The 22402-nt window shown below is 44.6% G+C and overlaps 1 protein-coding gene across 3 annotated transcripts in view; it reads left to right on the top strand.

Annotated features, from left to right (window-relative positions):
* Positions 1-22402, top strand: part of CMTR1 (cap methyltransferase 1) — a 58856-nt gene that overhangs the window by 10722 nt on the left and 25732 nt on the right. For 2 of the 3 annotated variants that reach the window (XM_082663102.1, XM_082663103.1), the window contains exons 3-14: positions 696-847; positions 2358-2516; positions 7385-7477; positions 8884-8955; positions 10093-10187; positions 10306-10378; positions 13431-13493; positions 15410-15608; positions 16371-16489; positions 18517-18613; positions 18936-19068; positions 19753-19932. In XM_082663102.1, the coding sequence (XP_082519228.1) occupies positions 696-847; positions 2358-2516; positions 7385-7477; positions 8884-8955; positions 10093-10187; positions 10306-10378; positions 13431-13493; positions 15410-15608; positions 16371-16489; positions 18517-18613; positions 18936-19068; positions 19753-19932 (1435 nt within the window). The remainder of the gene's footprint in view (positions 1-695; positions 848-2357; positions 2517-7384; positions 7478-8883; positions 8956-10092; positions 10188-10305; positions 10379-13430; positions 13494-15409; positions 15609-16370; positions 16490-18516; positions 18614-18935; positions 19069-19752; positions 19933-22402) is intronic. The other variant, XM_082663101.1, reaches the window with a different exon arrangement.

Here is a 22402-nt window from a genome sequence, read left to right as displayed (position 1 = left end):
TGCAGCTCCTCTACTCTCTGCCTCTGTTGGTGTTGCTGCTTGAGCACCCCGTCTTCACTGTCCTCTCTTTTTCTTCTCTTTTTCCTTCCTTTCCTGTCTTCCCCTCCCCCTTCGCTTCTCCCTTTCTCTTTCCCACTTTCCACCTGTGAGCCGGCTCTTCTCTGGGGCTGTGCTGTATGTAGATCCACCATCTCACCTACAAGTTTGAAGGACTATGAAAACAGGAAACTAGGAGGTTAAACAATCAGAAACTGTTAGTCCTGTGATAGAATTGTTGAAAATGAAACCAGGTATCAGTGTTTGGAAATTGATTTTCAAATAATAAATAGCAGAAATAACAATCATATCATCAATAAATACATGTTATATCTGACAGTGTACTTTCAAATACATTTTTTCACTTAATCTTCAAACAACCCTATGAGGAAGATATTACCATCCCAGTTTTGTAAGGGATGGGAAAGGAAAACTGATATTTTGAACTCTTGTATGTCAAGTACCATTAGGAACCACAGTGACTTGCCCAGGATTACACAGTTTGTAAGAGGTAGAGAATACATTTGACCTGGGTCATTTAATGAACTTTATGTGTGCAGTGCATATACTGAACACTAGTTGAATAAATGAAACTTGGACTTCTAGAGGCTATATTGTGCCATAAACGCACCAAAACATCTTCCTTTTTTCTTTTCCAGCATCTGCTACAAGCCTAAGTGGGTCTGACAGTGAGACTGAGGGGAAGCAACGCAGCTCAGACTCTTTTGATGATGCATTCAAAGCAGACTCTCTTGTGGAGGGAACTTCTTCTCGCTATTCCATGTATAACAGCGTGTCCCAGAAGCTTATGGTATGTCAGGGGTTGGGTTGGGTTGTGTTGGGTTTCTGAAGCTCTACTAGCAGAGTGAGAGAAGGGAAATTGTGTTGGTATGAGAAGAAGCAAAGTGAGGGCATGAGTTTTTCCTCTGCTTTAGTTTAGTAGAGAGCTGCTATAGTTTAGTAGAGAGAGTGTGACCCCTTCTTGATAGAAGTATCACATTTGAATCATCCATGGGAAGTGGCTGCTGACGCCTGCTTCTCTTGTCCTGTCCAGAGCTGAGTTCTTGTGAGCATATGTGAACACATGAATGTGTGTCTGTGGATAAAGAGGCTTCATGCTGAGATTTTTTTCCCTAGTGAGTGAGCTCAATAGAAATGACTAAAATCCTGCTCACTCCTAGGTACCTAAAATAAATGGGAGTAGTAGTCTTCTGTATTACTTCCAAAAGAGGGCCTAGTTTTCCTTAATAACTTCAGCACCCGCATTGGTATACCACAAGAAGGAAGGTGAAAAGGAAGATCTGCTACTTTCCTTATGAGACTTCAGTGTATGTGCAAAGGTTAGGGAAATCCAAGTTTGTCTTCTGTCTAGCTTCAAGAATATTATAGTTGACCTCTCCATTTTCTGTTGGATTCATTTAAGAATGAGAACTGCCACTTCTGAAGTCATAGTCAGGATTCTGGGTTGGGGCCAAAAACTTTGGGGAAGTGGAAGATGGGGAAGTTTGTGACTGAGTCAGACTCTTTGACCTGGGGAAAGATTTGTGGCTACTGTAGGAATTTCATCCAGCTCCTGAGCTGGCAATGCCCCTTCCATATGGAATATAGACCTTCTAGGGTAAATCAGATCTTCTTAGGATTGGAGTTCTTTTATTAGACAAGGGTGTGTGGGTTTTGGGATTCGGGTCTCTGGTTTGGGGGGTATGTAACTGGGCTCAGTAACTCTAGAGTTTAATGTAAGCTTTTTAGTTAGGTGTGACATTTAAAAAAATGTTTCTGTCCAGAGTCTTATAGTATCTCCCATACCTCAGTTTTACATGAAGTGATTTTTTCAGTTAATCTCTTGATTAAGTGGGCTCCTACAAGCCCTCATTGTCCTTGCCTAGTAAGGCCGTTTGACTGGTTAAAGGGTAAGGTTTAGAAGTTGCCGCTTGAAGCGGTTCCATTTTAAATTATGTTCTCTTTATCAACTTTACTCTGGATCTACTTCTCACCTAATCAGACAAATTAGCTGGAAGGGTAGTTGTGCAAATGTCCAGTGAGATTCATTATATACTCTTGGTGCCTTTAATTACAGCTATGAGGTCCCTTCTCTTTTATCCAACTTATAGTTGCCCTAGAGTTTCACCTCCAGAATAGACAGCCACTGGGCCCACAGTTAAACTGCAGTTATTTATTTATGCTTCTTTTCATTAGGCTAGAAGGAAAACCTTAGGCCTTACTTGTTTATATTTCTCAGGGTTTAACACGTCTGACACATGATAAGGGCTAAATAAAAGTCTGTTTATTTATATAAATGCACCATTACTTCTCTTTTTCAGGCCAAGATGGGCTTCAAGGAAGGTGAAGGATTGGGTAAATACAGCCAGGGTCGGAAAGACATCGTTGAGGCCTCTAATCAGAAAGGTCGACGAGGCTTGGGTCTGACGCTGCAGGGCTTTGACCAAGAGCTGAATGTGGACTGGCGAGCTGAGCCAGAGGTAACTGATATGGAGAGGAGGAGACAGGAAAGCCATTTATGGCTCTATGAAGCCATATTAACATTAACAAACTAGAAGTCTCTAGAGACAGTATGATCAGGGTGGTTAGTGGAGATTGGAACTAGTGTCTTATGTGGAAGATACTGGGGGTGTCCAAAATGGAAAACAGGAGTCTGGGGGAGATACGGTGGGATGTGGATTTGTTTCCTGTTGCTTCATATAGGACTGTCTAAGACCAGTGGGTATAAGATGCAAGAAGGCAGGGCTTCCCTGGTGGCGCAGTGGTTGAGAGTCCGCCTGCCGATGCAGGGGACATGGGTTCGTGCCCTGGTCTGGGAAGATCCCACGTGCCGTGGAGCGGCTGGGCCCGTGAGCCATGGCCGCTGAGCCTGCGCGTCCGGAGCCTGTGCTCCACAGCGGGAGAGGCCACACAGTGAGAGGCCTGCGTACCGCAAAAAAAAAAAAAAAAAGATGCAAGAAGGCAGAGTGTGTCTCCACATAGAACTTTAATAAATATATACAGCTTTCCACCAGTGACGGAGGTGCCTAATGAGGTAGTGAGCTCCCTTTGCTGAAAGGATTCAAATGGGGCCAAATGAGGACCTACTCTCCCATTGTGTGAATGACTGGATTAGGTGCCCTCCAAGGTCCTTGCACCTCCACAGGTTTATGACATCTCGGTATTAAATAGGTGTTTGTTTATGCCATATAGCTTTTCTGTTGTGGGTTTAGTCTGCTTATCTCCTTGGGCACGAGTTTGCTGAATACCAAAGGAGGCTCTATCCCTTTTCATGACACAGGTAATGTTGAGATTTTATTTTTATTTATTTATTTATGCCCTACCTTATTCCACAGAGGATTTGAAGTAGGTATAATAAAAGCACCTAAAAATAATGGTAAAATATTACCATTATAGAGTTGAAACTAGAGAAAATAGAGCACAGATATCTAGCCTTCCACATAGTTGCTGTAGTTGAGCTTCAGATGTGGGTCTGAACTCTGGAAAATTGATATTTTATTTGTCTCCTGAACTGATGTTTCAGTTCAGGAAAGAAGTCCTGGGAACCTGTGCATGATAAAAGCCTAGTAAGGTGTCAGAGTAAGATGCTGATAAGCCAGGAGCTAATGGGTTCTGGGGCTGGTCCTGCTGTGCTGCCTTGTAGTTATGAGGAGACGAGACAGGCAGAATAGGGCAAATATTTGTAACTGGGGCTAGATGTAGGTTTTTACTTCAGACATACTTGGTGCTTTCCATGTCCTCATTTGTGTGAAAACAAGTGAAGAGTCCCTATCCTCTCAATGGGGCAGAATTAGAACTAACTTTGCAAACTTAGAATCTGAAATTTGCTCATAAAATCTGTTTTTAATGTAGACAGACTATTGGGAAAAAAGAATTTTTTTTTTTGTGGCCATGTCGCACGGCTTGCAGGATCTTAGTTCCCCTGACCAGAGATTGAACCTGGGCCGTGGCAGTGAAAGTACTGAGTACTAACCACTGGACCACCAGGGAATTCCATGAAAAATTTCTTCGAGGCAAAGCTGTCCTAATTATCATTTACCATAATTTACTTTTGCTCTTAAAAAAGATGTCCTGTCTTTTGGATAAGAATTTGGCTCAACTGTTAGTTGGTGGCCACTTCTTTAAGGTAGATGAGTCTGGGCAGCCTGAGGTGAACATCCAGTTCCTGGAGTCACCACACGGAGAGTGCTCAGTGGCCACTGCAGCCCAGGAATATGGAGTGCAAGGTGTGAAGCTTCAAAGTCCACTTTGTGGGTAGCCTTAATGTTCAGACTTCCATGGGGAGATTGAGTCTGCTTTTCCTCTCCAAAGGGGCATCCAAAGTGTATATGAGCTTCTTTTTAGAGGTTATAATTCACAGCTATTTATGCTTAACGGGGGTGGATTTGACCAGGGGGAGAAACCATGATTCACTGCTAGATTCATCGACAAAATTTTCAGTAATTTTTCTTTTAAACTTTTTCTCTGTTAAGTGTGGTTGGCTTGCCCTCAAGACCTTGCATTGTGATACCATTTTATGCCTTTCAGAGCATGTAATATTGCCTTTAATCTCATCGCTTCAATTCACAGTGGTGAATCTCTTCTCCACACTTGCTTGGAGGGAATGTGTGGAGCTGCCAATGCAGGTTAGCCACCTGTTTAGGTTTTATAATCCATGTCTTTCTAGCCCAGTGAACTTAGTTCTGGCTGCATGTTAGAATCACCTGGAGACTTCTAAAAACATACTTATACCCAGTCCCCACCTCAGACCAATAGAATCATATACTCTGAGGGTGAGGCCCAGGCATCAGTACTTTTTAAAAGGTCTGCAGATGATCCTAATGTATAGCCAGGATGAAAACCACTGTTTTAGCTTGATAAGGAAAGTAATTGAAAAATTAAGAGGAAGCAACATTAGAGATGCCAGTTTCTGCTCTGTCTTGGAATGAAAGGTATCAGGAGGTGAGACTCATTGCACTGAGTCTTCCTGATGTAATTACCTTATCATGGACTTAAATCCTATGTTTACTTCTCTGTGTCCCCACTGCTCTGATTATAGGCCTCTTGAGTTAAGGACCATGTGTTTTTTTTTTTTTTTTTTGGCCACGTTGCAGGGCATGCGGGATCTTAGTTTCCCAACCAGGGATCAAACCTGTATACCCCCTCCAGTGGAAACGCACAATACTAACCACTGGACTGCCAGGGAAGTCCCAAGGACCATATCTTTTTTTTTTTTTAACATCTTTATTGGAGTATAATTGCTTTACAATGGTGTGTTAGTTTCTGCTTTATAACAAAGTGAATCAGTTATACATATACACATGTTCCCATATCTCTTCCCTCCTGCATCTCCCTCCCTCCCACCCTCGCTATCCCACCCCTCTAGGTGGTCACAGACCACCTAGCTGATCTCCCTGTGCTATGCGGCTGCTTCCCACTAGCTATCCACTTTACACTTGGTAGTGTATATATGTCCATGCCACTCTCTCACCTCGTCACAGCCTGCCCCTCCTCCTCCCCATATCCTCAAGTCCATGCTCTAGTAGGTCTGTGTCTTTATTCCCATCTTACCCCTAGGTTCTTCATGACCTTTTTTTTTTTCCCTTAGATTCCATATATATGTGTTAGCATACGGTATTTGTTTTTCTCTTTCTGACTTACTTCGCTCTGTATGACAGACTCTAGGTCCAACCACCTCACCCCAAATAACTCAATTTCGTTTCTTTTTATGGCTGAGTAATATTCCATTGTATATATGTGCCACATCTTCTTTATCCATTCATCTGTTGATGGACACTTAGGTTGCTTCCATGTCCTGGTTATTGTAAATAGAGCTGCAATGAACATTTTGGTACATGACTCTTTTTGAATTACGCTTTTCTCAGGGTATATGCCAGTAGTGGGATTGCTGGGTCGTATGGTAGTTTTATTTGTAGTGTTTTTTGTTTTTTAATTAATTAATTTATTTTTGACTGTGTTGGGTCGTCGTTTCTATGCGAGGGCTTTCTCTAGTTGCGGCAAGCGGGAGCCACTCTTCATCGTGGTGCACGGGCCTCTCACTATCGCGGCCTCTCTTTTTGCGGAGCACAGGCTCCAGATGTGCAGGCTCAGTAGTTGTGGCTCACGGGCCCAGTTGCTCCATGGCATGTGGGATCTTCCCAGATCAGGGCTCGAGCCCATGTCCCCTGCATTGGCAGGCAGATTCTCAACCGCTGAGCCACCAGGGAAGCCCTATTTGTAGTGTTTTAAGAAACCTCCATACTGTTCTCCATAGTGGCTGTATCAATTTGCATTCCCACCAACAGTGCGAGAGTGTTCCCTTTTCTCCACACCCTCTCCAGCATTTATTGTTTGTAGATTTTTTTGATGATGGCCATTCTGTCCGGTATGAGATGATATCTCATTGTAGTTTTGATTTGCATTTCTCTAATGATTAGTGATGTTGAGTATTCTTTCATGTGTTGGTTGGCAATCTGTATATCTTCTTTGGAGAAATGTCTATTTAGGTCTTCTGCCCACTTTTGGATTGGGTTCTTTGTTTTTTTGTTATTGAGCTGCTTGTAAATTTTGGAGATTAATCCTTTGTCAGTTGCTTCATGTGCAAATATTTTCTCCCATTCTGAGGGTTATCTTTTGGTCTTGTTTATGGTTTCCTTCGCTGTGCAAAAGCTTTTAAGTTTCATTAGGTCCCATTTGTTTATTTTTGTTTTTATTTCCATTTCTCTAGGAGGTGGGTCAAAAAGGATCTTGCTGTGATTTATGTCATAGAGTGTTCTGCCTATGTTTTCCTCTAAGAGTTTTATAGTGTCTGGCCTTACATTTAGGTCTTTAATCCATTTTGAGTTTATTTTTGTGTGTGGTGTTAGGGAGTGTTCTAATTTCATACTTTTACATGTAGCTGTCCAGTTTTCCAGCACCACTTATTGAAGAGGCTGTCTTTTCTCCACTGTATATTCTTGCCTCCTTTATCAAAGATAAGGTGACCATATGTGTGTGGGTTTATCTCTGGGCTTTCTATCCTGTTCCATTGATCTATATTTCTGTTTTTAGGACCATATCTTTTAAACTCTGCATTCTGAGCTCTTAGCCCACAGTAGGTATTCATCAAATAATATTGGAACAAATGAAAGAAACTTTGTAAGTTGGGGAAGTTTCTTAGGATTCAATCCAGAATTGGACCTGGCCTTCAGAAGTTAAACTTTAGAATTCTGGCTCTTAGTTCTAATGTCTGACACTGCTAGTGGCCTCAGCTTCCTGGACCCTTTTCACTCTGAGTCCCTCTTGATTGTTTTGGGGAAGCCCTGGTGAGTTGGGGCATAGCCCTGAGGGTCTATCTTACCTGACTTACTTCCCTCTCTTTTGTTTGTAGCCCAGTGCCTGTGAGCAGGTGTCATGGTTCCCAGAATGTACCACTGAAATTCCTGACACTCAGGAAATGAGCGATTGGATGGTTGTGGGAAAGGTAGGATTTCAGGAAAATGTACCCTGAATTCTTGGCACTTATCTCCTGACTTTTCTCCTCCTCAAGTCAGTTGTGTACATCTGTGTACTCACAGTTTAAGAAAAATGTGAATCTGAGCATTCTGCATCAAGAGGGTGTGTCAGGGGCTTTACGGATATGCCCCTGTCAGATGAGGCAGACAGGGTTTTTCCTCCTTTAACTTGCAAGGCAGCACGAAATGTATAACTTCTGTCTTCCTCTTGGTTGCTTTTTAGAGTAGCTTATTATACATCTGTATATTCTGGTCACTGCTGGGCACTGTTTCAGGTAGATGAAAAGGCACTATCCCTGTCCTCAGAAAGTATTGAGGGAGTTGTTACGGAGGAAATTTAATTTCCTTCTGGAAAATTATAAGAATAAAGTAGATAGCTATACCAAGTCAGCATGGTCTGGAGAGCAGTTCTCAAAGTGTAGGGACCTCCAGGGATCTCCCTGACCCTTTCACGGGGTCTACCAGGTCAAAGTCATTTTAATAATGATACTGAAAAGTTATTTGCCTTTTTCATTCTCATTCTCTCACAAGTGTCCAGTGGAGTTTTCCAGTGACCATGACATGTGATATCACGACCAATTGAATGCAAATGTGGACAGGAGAATCTAGCTGTTGTGTATTAAGCCAGATATTGAGAGATTTGCAAAATGGAAAACAGGGCCACTCTTCTCAATAAAATTTTTTTTTGGAAATGTAGTTTTTTCTCATAAAAATGTTATTTATCTTAATATACCATCTTCTTTTAAACTAAATTAGTAAATATTTAAATGTTTTCTCAGTTTTAACTTCTAATATATATACACATATCTCTTATATAAACAAAAGCTCTTTGGGGGGTCCTCAGTGATCTTGAAGAGTGTAAACCTGAGAACGCTAAGTTTGAGCATCACTGATTTAGAGGTAGCCTCACTCAGACATGAAGTTGGACTTGACATCCCCATGAGGCTCCCTCACCCTTGTTTTCTGTGACACTACCGGGTCAGTGCCTGGTATCCTGCCTTCGTACTCATCACAGAGCAGGAGGCTTCCTGGTTGAGGGAAAGGCTTCTGTCATTTGGGGCATTCCCCATCCTTCTGCCTCCACACTCTAGGGACAGACAGCTTGGATGTCTCCTTCCTGTTTGCTTTTCTCAGCCTCAGCATTCATGAGTCTTGTATGCATATGGTGCTCTAGTCAGAGTACCCACGGGGCTGCTTCATCTCACAGCCATCTGGATTAGAGCCAGAGGGATTTAGGATTTTCTTTTTCCCGCCCCTCAGGGATTGATGTTCTTTGGCCCCTTTTGCTCTACTCACTCAGAACCCTAGTTTCTCCATCCATCCCCCCAAATACAGTTGCTTGTGGTCATTATTGATTGTTTTCTTCTCCCTGTAGAGAAAGATGATTATTGAAGATGAAACAGAGTTTTGTGGGGAAGAGCTGCTTCACAGTGTGTTGCAATGTAAGGTAAGGACTCGTGGCTAGAGCTGGAGTTGAAGATTTTGTGTGAGGGGTTGTGCTGGGCTTTTCTTGTTCTTTTGAGTCAGTTGTGGGGAGGCTGAAGTTTAGCTAAGATTTTTCCTTGAGATCAGATAGGTAGCTTGGTACATTTCTGTGAGGTGTCCTTTTTCCTGGTGGCTCTCCTGCCCTGTAGTGTTGTGCTATCCCTGTGATCAGTAGCCAGGAAAGGAACCACTTAATTTCAGTGGGTCGGTTCATTGTAATCCTGAAGGGGGCCTGACATAGTGAAAGGTTCAGAATCATTGTGTAGCATCAGATAGAGCTGAATTCAAATCCTAGTTTAGCAGCTTTTTTTTTTTTTCCTGTGTGACCTTGGGCCACTTGCTTTAGCTTCTCTGAGTTTGAGTTTCCTCACCTATAAATTGGGGAGAAAATACTCACTTCCCAGTGTTGTTGTAAAAATTAAAAGAAGTAGCTGGTGTTACCCTCCCCTTGATGTCTTTTGGCCTGTCTTTGGGTCAGGAAGTGCATTGCCTGGGGCAGAATGGGCCAAGGAAACTCTGAGGAAGAAATGGGTTGGAGAAGAAGCAAGGCCTCAGACTAGCTTCACAGAGCTTATTTTTCTGGAAGGCAGAGTGTTGGGAATATCCTTAAGGTGACTGGAACTCAGGTAAGGTGAGGCTTTCTTTTTTCAGAGAGAATATTAGAGAACAGAGAAGGGTTCCCTCCTGTGTGGTAGGTGCCCTCAGAAAACTCTGGTCTTGGTTTGTCTACCCTGTCTCTGGGTACCCTTCATATCAGAACTCTGGTCCCTTGGGAAGTTGCTGCTGGGGTGGAGAAGCAGATTTGTTATGAGGATTACCAGTGCCAGGAGGTGACTCCGTGCCATTTATTAACCACTTAACCATGTGCCAGGCACATGCTTACTTCCCTTTTATTTTGTACCATTTTACAGGTGAGGTAGTTGAGGGTCAGTGATTGAGTGACTTGTCTAGGGTCACACATCTGGTCATTTCAGAACTGGGATACGGCAGGAGCCTAGCTCTTCAGAGAGCTGTGAATCAGGCCCCTCAAGCTCATTAAGACACCTGTTTCATCCCAAAGGGTGATGCTCACCTTCAGGTTCTGATTCTCTCTGGGCAGAACGTGTTTGATGTCCTGGATGGGGAGGAGATGCGGCGAGCTCGGACCCGGGCCAACCCCTACGAGATGATCCGAGGAGTCTTCTTCCTAAACAGGTTTGCTGACATTTCCTTCCCCCCCACCCCGATGTACACTGCTCTACCTTTTCATTTGAGCCTTAGCTCTCCATATGTCTGGTACTGAGGCACACTTTTCTGTCTTGCTTTGTTGCAGGGCGGCAATGAAGATGGCTAACATGGATTTTGTGTTTGATCGCATGTTTACAAATCCGAGGGACTCTTATGGGGTGAGAACAAGATTTTGCTTCTGAATTCATAGTGCCAAATGAGCTTGAGCTTCAGAAATTGCCATTTGTGCAGTGCTAGGAGAGTATTCCTGCTAGGTGATAGAGATGTATTTTGTGAAAGAGATATATTTTGCTTTGAGCTCTTCAGGTAGGGTTCCACAGTGCTTCCCTGTGGTCCCAGGAGTGCCCCAGTAAGCAGTTGTCTCTAGGGCTTCAGGCCCTGAGTCCCACCCCACAACTCTGCAGACCCTGCTGCTCACTCTGAGTGGAGGCAGCAGGGCTTGCAGGGGTGGAGAAGGGGCATTCCTGACAAAATCAGCAGCTGTGCATCTATAGGCCTAGGGAGCAGGGAGATGAGGCCATGAGCTAGAACACAGGCCTCCCTCCTGCATTCATTAAACGTGTATTTATCAAAACCCCTACATTGTGCCAGGCACAGTACCAGGAATATAATTTTGAAGGAGATAGATGTGACCCCTTTCCCTGTGGTGCTTGTGTTCTGGAAATTCTGGTGGACTTGAGAGCTGATAAGGGTACAGCGTTGGGGATTTGTAAAGCCTTTCTGTGCTCATTGATGTGTGGAGGCCAGTTGCCACCAAGGAGCTTTCCCCTGCTTTCTTCCTACCATGGATGAGGTAGAGTCTGAGTACAGTCAGCCCTCCGTGTCTGTAGGTTCTGCATCCACCAATACAGAGGGCCGACTGTACACTGCCATTTTATATAAAGGACTTGAGCATCTGCAGATTTTGGTGGCTGCAGGGGTCCTGAAACCAATCCCCTGCAGACACTGCGGGATGACTGTATACAGTCCTTACAGTGAGTGTTCCAAATTGAAACTTGTGACATCATCTGATTTGGTTGCTGTTTCTGATATGAGAGGGCAGTACTCTGGGAAACGTTTGAGTGTTGAATGAAATGTGGGTATCTGGGTTCTTTCACTGGTCTATTTAAAATCAATATTGTGTCTGAAGACCTAGACTGTGTTCAGTGAGGGTTGAGGGCGGGCATGGAGTGCAGCACTTAGTCGCAGGTGGTGTCACTTAGGTTCATACCTTCTTTGTGTCTCAGCTGCCTCATCTCTGAAATTAGCCCTACTAACCTGCCAGAGGGCTGGGGTAGGACCAAAAGACTCTTAAGATTTGTTCCAGCTCTAAAATCTGTGATTTCAAACATGGCCCCTTTCCCTTTCTGCCTCTCTGAACAAGCTTTATGTGGGATCATAATTACCAGTCTTTGGCCCTTCTCAAGAAGTGGTAGAGCAAAATGATTTTCTACTTTGCTACATGTCATTTTTCTGAACACAGACCCTCCATAATGATAGAGAAAGAAAAAAGGAAATTTCATTCTAACATTCCCTTCAGGGTTTCAAAGCATTTTTACCCAGTCCTAGAAAGTTAGTTCTCTCTGACAGTGAAGGGGCCAGGAGCCAGCTGTTCCCAAACCTGTTTCTGCTTCACTCACCCTCCTTCTACTAGGCCCCGATTATCCACTGCTTAAAGAAACTTGTTTTCCAAGTTCTTTAATGTTTCGGCTTCACCCTGACTACTTCTTCAGTGCTGGCGAAACTGGTAGGTGGACCCCTCTAGTCTTTAGTTATTTTTCTCTCCCAGGTCTCCCTCCCCATTTTACAGTACCAGCAAGCTGCACAAAAGGGCTCTTGGAATTAGCATCTTGAGAAAATTCGGTTGATATAATGTTGATTTAATTTTTTGAGCTCCAAATGATTTCTTTTAAACCCCTGCCTGGCAAAGGAACTCTGTCAAGCCGCTGGGAAGTCACAGCATCACTTTGGGCTTTTGAATGTTAAACGCCTCCAGCAGCTGGTATCTGGTTATTTTCTTTCACTGTCAGGAAAATGAAGTAGGCATCAGGGTTGTCCCATTGAGGTCGAGGGTGGAGATATTAGTTACATAGGAAAAGGCAGCCGTGTTTGTGATGCTTCAGGCAGCTTCTTGACTTGAATTGATTGATAGTGGCCATGGAGAATTGCCCTTTCAGAGATGTTCTTCTGCACTACACTATAAAAAGTGATTTCTCTTCAGCTCCTAGTGTTTTCTTCTCTCTTTTCACCTCTGTTTTCCCCCAAGGACCAGAGTGACAGCCAAGCCCGGCAGGCTTGGTGTGTTTTTCAGGCGAGACACTCTAGAGCACTCCCAGCAGAGCTGGGAGTGGTGGAAGCCCCAGGCACATGCCCAGGTTGGCTAGGTTCTCAGTGGCTCTTGCATCAGGCAAATTACAGAATAAGAGTGTGGAGAACTTGAAGCTTGGGAAAGTGTGAGGAGGTTGGAGGTGGGAAGCCAGAGGGAGGGTCTCTGAGGTTTTTCAGTGTGTTTCTGCTTCTGCAGGTTGTGGAAAAAGGAGAAAAGAGGCTAGGGTAGGGAAATAAAGAAATCATAAACAAGAATTGGAAGGGACAAGGGAAAGAAGGGAATTTAGATTGTTTGGGTATATGGAAGCATATTATAAACCAAAACGTTATGTGAGGGACTTGTGTGCTTGGGGTTATTGTTGAGGTAAGAAAACATTGGCTGTGAAGCGTAACAGGAGACAAAAACTGAATGTAGATCTTTAAGTTTCAGTGCTGTCTTAGAAGAAATTAGACAGCACTTACAAAGTGCCCACTGCATGTGGAGCACAGTGCTAGGCATTGCAAAGACCGAAGGATGGAAGGGACCAGAGTTTTGACTCTAAGGAGGTTGATCTAGTTGAATATAATGTTATCTTACATTTGTTTAGTATTGTACAGTTTCTAAAGGTCTTTGACATATGGTACTTCATTTAACCCTCTAATAGCCTTAAAAAATAATCTGCATTAGTCCCAGTTTACAGTTGAGGAAGCTCGAGCTTAAAGACATAAGTTACGGACTTGCCTTTGACTGCACAGCCAGTAAATGGCAGAGGTGAGAATCCCAGATGTCCTTTCTATGAAAGGACCTTCTCGCTGTGGCCTGTGAGGGTATGACACATCTTGAAATCACAGAACAGATCATATTTATGCCCTCTTCTTGAAGGTGAGATGCTTTCATTGATTCATTCCCCTTCCTTCTCCCAGTCTTCCTTTGGGCCATCTGCTTACCCAGAGAGACTGGAGCCTGGGGCTAGGACATGGCCAGTGGTGAGGAACAATGTTTTCACTCTTTCTAGCATGTGCAAGCCTTAAAATTGTGACCCCTGCCTCACTACCACGTTGCAGCCTGGGAAGTGCCGCGTAATATTCTCGGCAAATGCCATTAGGTCTTTCTTTGTGTGTGCAAATGAATATAATCCAAAAATATGAAAACTGATGGCTCAGGAACAAAAGTATGCTAGGGTGGAGTGGCAGGGGTAGGGGAGAAAGAACTGATATATCCCAGCATGCTGAATGGGCTTGTCACAGGATGATGAAGTTTATTTTTAGCTAAAGTCTTTCTCCTGAGACTTTTCCACCGTTTTGATAAAGGTAGATAACCATCATCAGAGGCAAGGCCCTTGTCACCTAGAAAGTGACTGGATCGTGAGCATCAGTATTTCCATTATCAGTATTTCCATTTCTTTCTTATAACTGTTTACCCTGAAGCTTTCTGATCTTTATCTAGCAGTTAACAGAGCTCTGGACAAGCACCCAGCCATGCCAAACCTGTAGAGAGAGAAGGCTGAGCTGCCTTAGCCCCTTTCTGCTGGATGTTCATGAGGGTCCCCTGCAGTCACCCCCTCTAGAACTCAACCTCTTGTCACCAGTGCAGATGGTTTATCCTCTCTGCTGTGGAGGGTTGGGACAAGTAGAATTCATCATCTAGGGCCCAGGTGTGTAGAAGAGAAGTGTAAACACACAGTCTAGGTCTGCACGCAGCATACATTTTATTTTGTTTATTTATTTGGCCGTGTTGCATGGCTTGCGGGATTAAGTTCCCCGACCAGGGATCGAACCTGGGCCACAGCAGTGAAAACCGGGAATCCTAACCACTAGGCCACCAGGGAACTCCCAACATTTTAGATTAAGAGTTAAAGCCACTCAAGTGGCCAAAACTATAATCCAATAAAAATACAAATGATTATTGTAATTTAGTTATTCCTTAGGTGGGTGGGTGCTCTGATGGCTGCCCGGAAGCTGCACACCATTGTCTCCTGTTCTCTCTACCTTGTCAGCTCCCAGCTATGCACCACCCAGGCCGTGGCTAGCAGAGGAGCAAAGGCGGGGGGGGGGGGTGCTAAAAAGGAAGAGACTCAATGCACTGTGGTATCTTGGATGGGGTCATGGAACAGAACAAGGGCTCTAGTGAGATCGGAATCAAGTCTGGACTTTAGTTAATAGTAATGTACCTGTGTCAGTTTCTTAATTTTGACAAATGACAATGTAAGATGTTAATAAAACTGGGTGAAGGGTATATGCGAACTTTATTCTTGCACCTTATCTATAAATCTAAAATTATTCCATGATAAAAAGTTAATTGGAAAAAAAAGGGACAGCCTCAGAGGTAGGGGAGAAGGGAAGCAGAGGCTATGATCTGGAAAGATAGGCCCTGTGGCTGAGAGGGGGTGATGTGAGAGCCCCTCAGACTTTGGTTGGACAGGAAGGCCTGCATCTAATGGTCAGGCTGATGGGATTCTGATTTAGCTTTGCTGCGGACTGTCTGTGAACAAGTCGCTTTGTGTCTTGGGGTCTCTTTTTCCCTATCTGTAATGTGGGGTTAGAATATTCTGCTCAGTGGGACTTTTGTAAGGCAGGATATGATGCTGAGAAATAATGCTGAGGAAAAGATGCTGAGAAATAAAAAATGCACACTTAGATGCCCATTAAGATGTTTTTATTAGGAGTCTGAGCTAGGCCTGGTGGGTTGAAAGGCATCAGGGGTGTTTGAGGTGGGGATGGGCAAAAACTTTGGAGGGCAATGATCACAGAGGACACATTTCTGGGCGCTTGTGGCTCTGGCCACAGGAACTCTGCATTGTGCTTGCTGAAAGGCTTATTTTACTCCCCCTGCCTTCTCTTTCCTGCTCCCCATTTAGCCATCTTTTTTCCCTTCCTCCCCTGACTTCCACTTGCCTTTGCAGAAACCACTGGTGAAGGACCGGGAGGCTGAGCTTCTATACTTTGCTGACGTCTGTGCAGGCCCAGGTGGCTTCTCGGAGTATGTGCTGTGGAGGAAGAAGTGGCACGCAAAGGGCTTTGGAATGACTCTGAAGGGTCCTAACGATTTTAAGCTGGAAGACTTCTACTCGGCCTCCAGTGAGCTCTTCGAACCCTACTACGGTAGGGATGTGGAGGAGGGTAGCAGGGGCTATGAGAGGCAGTTCTCTTTGGAGACTTTAGGTCAGAAGTAGTTATTATCCACTTGCCATGTTTTCTTTCCCAGGTCTCTGAGTCTGGGGTTCCCAGCCAATGTCATGAAGGTCTCGGTTCCCTCTAGACTGTCCCTTTTTACCCCAGGCCTGTGGGTACAGGTTAAATACTCCACTAAGCAAACTCTCACCAGAGCCATATTAATTCCTCCTTTCTTCTCTTGTGGTGACAGGAGATAATGAAACTGCCTGATCTCCGGCTGAGAACTGGCAGGGTTATTAACACATACAAACCCACACCCATCTCCAGCCAGCTCAGCAGCCCTCCAGCAGTTCCCTCCACTCTGGCTCGCTTTTTGTGATTTGGCAGCAAATCCTAAGTCCTTTGTTAACAGTTCTTATTAAGAAATTGATATTGGTTCCTAAATGTAGGTGCTTTAAACACAACTTTGATCTTGAGTATGAAGACCTTCTGTTTCAGTTGATGACTCTTGGCTGGTCAGCTCCTTCTGAACTCTGCTTTATTATAGCAGGGCACTGTTTTTGCCTCCTGTCCATCACTGCAAGGCAGCCTTGTATGATGGGTCCTTCAGTGAGTTGCTCCTCACAGGGGCTTTTCTCCTGGGCCTCGAGGTACACCTGGTACCTGTGTTCACAGCCTCAGAGAGCTTGTGTCCCAGCTCTAGGGATGCACAGGGCATATGAGCTAAATGTGAATCTTGTGTCTTGTCAGGTGAGGGTGGGATCGATGGAGATGGAGACATCACCCGCCCAGAGAACATCACTGCTTTTCGGAATTTTGTCCTGGATAACACAGATCGCAAGGGTGTCCACTTTCTGATGGCTGATGGGGTAGGTGACCTGCTCTTCATAGGGTGATGCTTTAGGGACTTATCATGTTAGAGGCTTGAAAATTGGTTTTGTTTGTTTTGGTTTGGTCCTTTAGCTGCCCTGGAAGGGCAGATAGTAGGGATGTGTGATGTATGTTTTTATTCTTTTCGTGCATCTTTTCAGTGGTAACTTTGTCAAGGCTGTGATGTTGTGGGCATCTTTGCTTGGAGCAAGTGGACCTTCTCAGCTCACTTCTTCAAAGGGCCTTGGCTGGCTATGAGACATGGTGAGAGGAGGGCCATGACTAAGATGAGCTAGGCAGAGCTGACCGGGAAGAACATTCCCATCATTTGTCACCTGGGTGCTGCTCCTGGTAGAGGCTGTCTACACATGGCCGCTCCTAAGCCTCTGGATGGGCTAATAGGTGACCGTATAACCAAAGGCAGCAGCTCAAAGGAGTCCTCCGGGACTCCACAGGAGGCTCGGTCAATCACTGGGCTACAGTGAATATTCACGTCGCCTGTTTCTTGGGCAGGTATTTGATGTATAGAGGCAAGTCCCCTGCAGCTTTCTCACCTAGTAATCTGATGCTGCAGGTAGTCTTTTCTGGAATGAGCCACAAATTAGTGTAGAGGAGGGTCAGAGAAGTCGCAGTTGCACCAGGGTCACATGGCCAGAGTTGAGAAGAGCCTCTGGAGCCCCTTGGGTAGCCTTTCAAGCAGTAGCCCTGTGGAGAGGTGAAGAAATGTTTAGGATATCAGCACAGGATCTGAACATGCACCTCGCTCACCAAAGCTTTGTGCACAGCAGGCGACAACAGATAGACAGGCTTGGGTGGAGGGGAGGGAGGGGCTGCTTCACCTGTGCTTGAGGGATCTGATAGTGCTTGGGAGGCAGGCAGCCTTGCAGTTTGTCAGCCAGAGTGGCAAACTCAAGGATTGTCCTTCTGGCTTAGGCAGCTTAGACTGGTGACCTGTGTGGCTGATTTATTTGTTTGTCTGTTTCCCCTATAAACAGACATGCATTTTAAGAAGCATCTGTAAATCTGGAAGACGTTGCTAAACATTTTTGATTCTGGAGACCTGGCCAGGCTGGGCCCAGCTTAATGGAGGCCAGCCTCTTTACTTTTCTTAATTATTGTGATGAAAAACACATAATGTAAAATTTACCATTGCAACCGTTTTTAAGTTTACAGTTCAGTAGTGTTAAGTATATTCACACTATTGTGAGACAGATCTCCAAAACTTTTTCATTTTGCAAAATTGAAACTCTGTACCCATTAAACAACAACTCCCCTCTCTTCCTATCACAGCCCCTGGCCTCCTTCACTTCTGTGTGAGCATGGCTGTCTGCTCCCTGCTGGGATCTCACAGAGAGGGAGACCACTCCAAGAATAGCAGTGTACATTCTTTGAACAAACACCCTGGCCAGAGACACTGCCAGCTGGAGGGAGAGGCTTCATGGTCTTGGGACAGGAAAGGGGGTTTTGTGAATAAATCCTTGGTCTGCAGAGAAAGAGATTACTGTGACTGTCAGAGTTATGCTAACTTTTCTCCTGTCACCAGATTGGGGCCTGTTCGGTGGTCAGCCCACAACTGAGCAAACCCATTTGCAGAGTTTCAGGCCACATGTACTCCCTGGATCTCACTGGATTCACCAGGGCATTTAGTTTCCTATCTTGTAGTTGGCCTGTGACTAGCGTATTTTGACTCTGTTCTGCCATACTCTTCCCTTGGATTCCCACGTGAGTTTTAAAATTTTCTGGACCATCTCCTTGGAGGAGCAGACTTGGTTCCATCCCCGGGAGTGATAGAGCAGGAAAACAGCACTGGCTCAGTAGTCAGGCCTGGGTCCCAGGTGCTGTCTTCACCACAGTGAGCCATGTGACCACGCCGAAGAATCTAAACACCGAGCTGTATCTTTATCGGTCAGATGGTGGAGATCAATGAAAACACTTCAAGAAATCTCACAGAAGATGAGGTAGGGGGTACTCTTTTCAGTCCTCATCACTTCTGTTTTCTACCCTGATCCTTGTGCTCTCATTTCAGGGTTTCTCAGTGGAGGGACAGGAGAACCTGCAGGAGATCCTCAGCAAACAGCTGCTGCTCTGTCAGTTCCTCATGGCGCTGTCCGTTGTCCGGACAGGTGACACTGCCTCTGCTGTCTCCCCATCCGGACCCACCTCTTAGAGGCCCTGTTGGACAAGAGCATGTATAGGGGTTGGCTTGGAAGTTAAAAAACAATCTGCTTATATTAGGTGACAGGTGGCTGAATGAGGAATTTAGGGGAAAAAGTGCCATAGAATCCCCAAAGTCCCCTCTAAAACTGAGTCTTTCCCTTATATTGCCTGTGACTTTAATGGACCCAGCTGCTGGGTCCCTGACTTCGTCATACTCCCTGAGACTGCCTTACCCACCTTGTGGAATGGAAGCTGCTGACTGCTACTGGTGTTTTCTCTCTCATCTAGGAGGCCACTTCATCTGTAAAACCTTTGACCTCTTCACACCTTTCAGTGTGGGGCTCATCTACCTGCTGTACTGCTGCTTTGAACGAGTATGTCTCTTTAAGCCGATCACCAGCCGTCCTGCCAACTCAGAGAGGTGAGACTTTCCTGTCCATTTTAATCAGACTAGTTGGCTAAATGTCAGAACAGCAAATCCTGGTGCATCTCTGGCATGACCACTCAAGCTACATTAAAAACCTTGACTTAAAAAAAGTGATTGGAGCCAAGAGGAGTCAGGATTTGGATTTTAATGGTTCTTCAATGTACCCGTCAGCCTCTGCCTCCTTTTCCACAAACCTTATTCACCACACTTACGTGGGCAACCCTTGGCTTGGCCCGGGAGGGAGAAGGAGACCAATAGAACGGTCACCTGGAGGGACTAAGTGGGCCACTAGCCAGAGTCACTGTTGGTGTCCCAGGTGGGACACAGTGTCCATACACGATGTGAGAGAAGATGTGGCCAATCCGAATTTCTAAGTGGCTTGTTAAAAACACAGATTTCTGGGCCCTGTCCCTGGAGAGTCTGATTGTCTTTAACTTAACAGACTTCCCAGGTGACGATGATGCAGCCAACCTGGCACAGGGCAGTTGGGAACCACAGCCATAGAGAGTAGAAATACAGCCCAACATAAAAAGAAAGGATTTGAGGTGAACTTTGCAACACACAGACTGTGCTGTTCTTTGTGCATAGACAAGAGCTTCACGACTCAGCAAGGGGATTGGGGAAGGGAAAAGTGAGGGAAGCCCTTGCTCAGTGGAGTGACAGGGTATCTCCTGCCAGGTATGTGGTGTGCAAGGGCCTGAAGGTGGGCATCGATGACGTGCGGGATTACCTCTTCTCAGTCAATATTAAACTCAACCAGCTGCGGAACACCGATTCCGACGTCAACCTTGTGGTCCCCTTGGAGGTGATCAAGGGAGACCATGAATTTACTGACTATGTGATACGGTCCAATGAAAGGTAAGCAAACCAATGTGTTTTTTTTCTTTGTTTCTTTTTTTTTTTGCTGGCACCACTGGGCTATCAAGAAAGACCAGAGAATGAAGGACTGAATGACCAGCTCTTTGTATCACTTTGTTAATTTTGAAAAATTGGTAACTGGGATTGGTCTGCTTATTCCAGGGCTCCCTGGGACTTTGGGTACCTTGAGGACTTTCATCCTGCTCCCATGCCCTGCCACAAGGGTGGCCAGTGGGAGCCTGGCTGGCATACCCCTGCCCATGGGAGCCTGAGTATGATAGTGAAAGCTGACAGAGAGCAGACTTGTTCTGTGTCCTCAGAGGAAGGAGTAATTTCCCTTTAATTGCTTCCATTTGTAAAAGGCCATCATAGTTTGTTGCCCTGTGAAGTCCCCTGGTTGGAAGCAACAGACGGCTGGAAAGCAAGTATATAACATGCTTTGGAAATTTCTGTTACCAAAGCTTTTGCCAGTCCATGAGTTCCCCAAATAGGCCATGTGAATGCTGGTTTTTGTTTTTTTTTTAACCTTCATTAATTGTTTTCCCCCTTCGCCGTTAGTGGTGATAATTTAAAGTTGTGACAGTTGGCTCAGTTTGCTAAGTGGGCAAGCCTTATTGAACAGTTTTCTAGATAGGCTGGAGAGTTGTATAGTGGCAATGAATCAATAGAAGTGCTTTCTTAGGGGAGCCAAACAGGTGTTGTAAAGGTCATTTCTAAGAGTACAATCCCAAGTCTCCCAGAGAAGTTCCTTCCATGTCCTGGCTATTGTAAATAGAGCTGCAGTGAACATTGTGGTACATGATTCTTTTTGAATTATGGTTTTCTCAGGGTATATGCCCAGTAGGGGGATTGCTGGGTCATATGATAGTTCTATTTTTAGTTTTTAAAGGAACCTCCATACTGTTCTCCATAGTGGCTGTATCAATTTACATTCCCACCAACAGTGCAAGAGGGTTCCCTTTTCTCCACACCCTCTCCAGCTTTTATTGTTTGTAGATTTTTTGATTATGGACATTCTGACTGGTGTGAGGTGATACCTCATCGTAGTTTTGATTTGCATTTCTCTAATGATTAGTGATGTTGAGCATTCTTTCATGTGTTTGTTGGCAATCTGTATATCTTCTTTGGAGAAACGTCTGTTTAGGTCTTCTGCCCATTTTTGGATTGGGTTGTTTGTTTTTTTGATATTGATCTGCATGAGCTGCTTGTAAATTTTGGAGATTAATCCTTTGTCAGTTGCTTCATTTGCAAATATTTTCTCCTGTTCTGAGGGTTGTCTTTTCATCTTGTTTATGGTTTCCTTTGCTGTGCAGAAGCTTTTAAGTTTCATTAGGTCCCATTTGTTCATTTTTTTTTCTTATTTCCATTTCTCTAGGTGGTGGGTCAAAAAGGACCTTGCTGTGATTTATGTCATAGAGTGTTCTGCCTATGTTTTCCTCTAAGAGTTTTATAGTGTCTGGCCTTACATTTAGGTCTTTAATCCATTTTGAGTTTATTTTTGTGTATGGTGTTAGAGAATGTTCTAATTTCATTCTTTTACATGTAGCTGTCCAGTTTTCCCAGCACCACTTATTGAAGAGGCTGTCTTTTGTCCATTGTATGTTCTTGCCTCCCTTATCAAAAATAAGGTGACCATATGTGTGTGGGTTTATCTCTGGGCTTTCTAGCCTGTTCCATTGATCTATATTTCTGTTTTTGTGCCAGTACCATACTGTCTTTTTTTTGTTTGTTTTTTAAATTTGTTTTTGGCTGTGTTGGGTCTTCGTTGCTACGCACAGGCTTTCTCTGGTTTCAGCAAGCGGGAGCTACTCTTCATTGCCGTGCGCGGGCTTCTCATTGCGGTGGCTTCTCTTGTGGAGCACGGGCTCTAGGCACGCGGGCTTCAGTAGTTGCAGCACGTGGGCTCAGTAGTTGTGGCTGTGGCCTCTAGAGCACAGGCTCAGTAGTTGTGGCGCACAGGCTTAGTTGCTCCGCAGCATGTGGGATCTTCCCGGACCAGGGCTCAAACCCGTGTCCCCTGCATTGGGAGGCAGATTCCTAACCACTGTGCTACGAGGGAAGTCCCATACTGTCTTGATTACTGTAGCTTTGTAGTACAATCTGAAGTCCAGGAGCCTGATTCCTCCAGCTCTGTTTTTCTTTCTCAAGATTGCTTTGGCTATTCGGGGTCTTTTGTGTTTCCATACAAATTGTGAAATTTTTTGTTCTAGTTCTGTGAAAAATGCCATTAGTAGTTTGATAGGGATTGCATTGAATCTGTAGATTGCTTTGGGTAGTATAGTCATTTTCACAATGTTGATTCCTCCAATCCAAGAACATGGTATATCTCTCCACCTGTTTGTATCATCCTTAATTTCTTTCATCAGTGTCTTATAGTTTTCTGCATACAGGTCTTTTGTCTCCTTAGGTAGGTTTATTCCTAGGTATTTTATTCTTTTTGTTGCAGTGGTAAATGGGAGTGTTTCCTTAA

Source organism: Grampus griseus (genome assembly GCF_964374135.1).
Source record: "Grampus griseus genome assembly, chromosome: 10".
Lineage (NCBI taxonomy): Eukaryota > Metazoa > Chordata > Mammalia > Artiodactyla > Delphinidae > Grampus > Grampus griseus.
The sequence above is the reverse complement of the archived record's forward strand: the minus strand, read 5'-3'. Positions and strand labels throughout refer to the sequence as shown.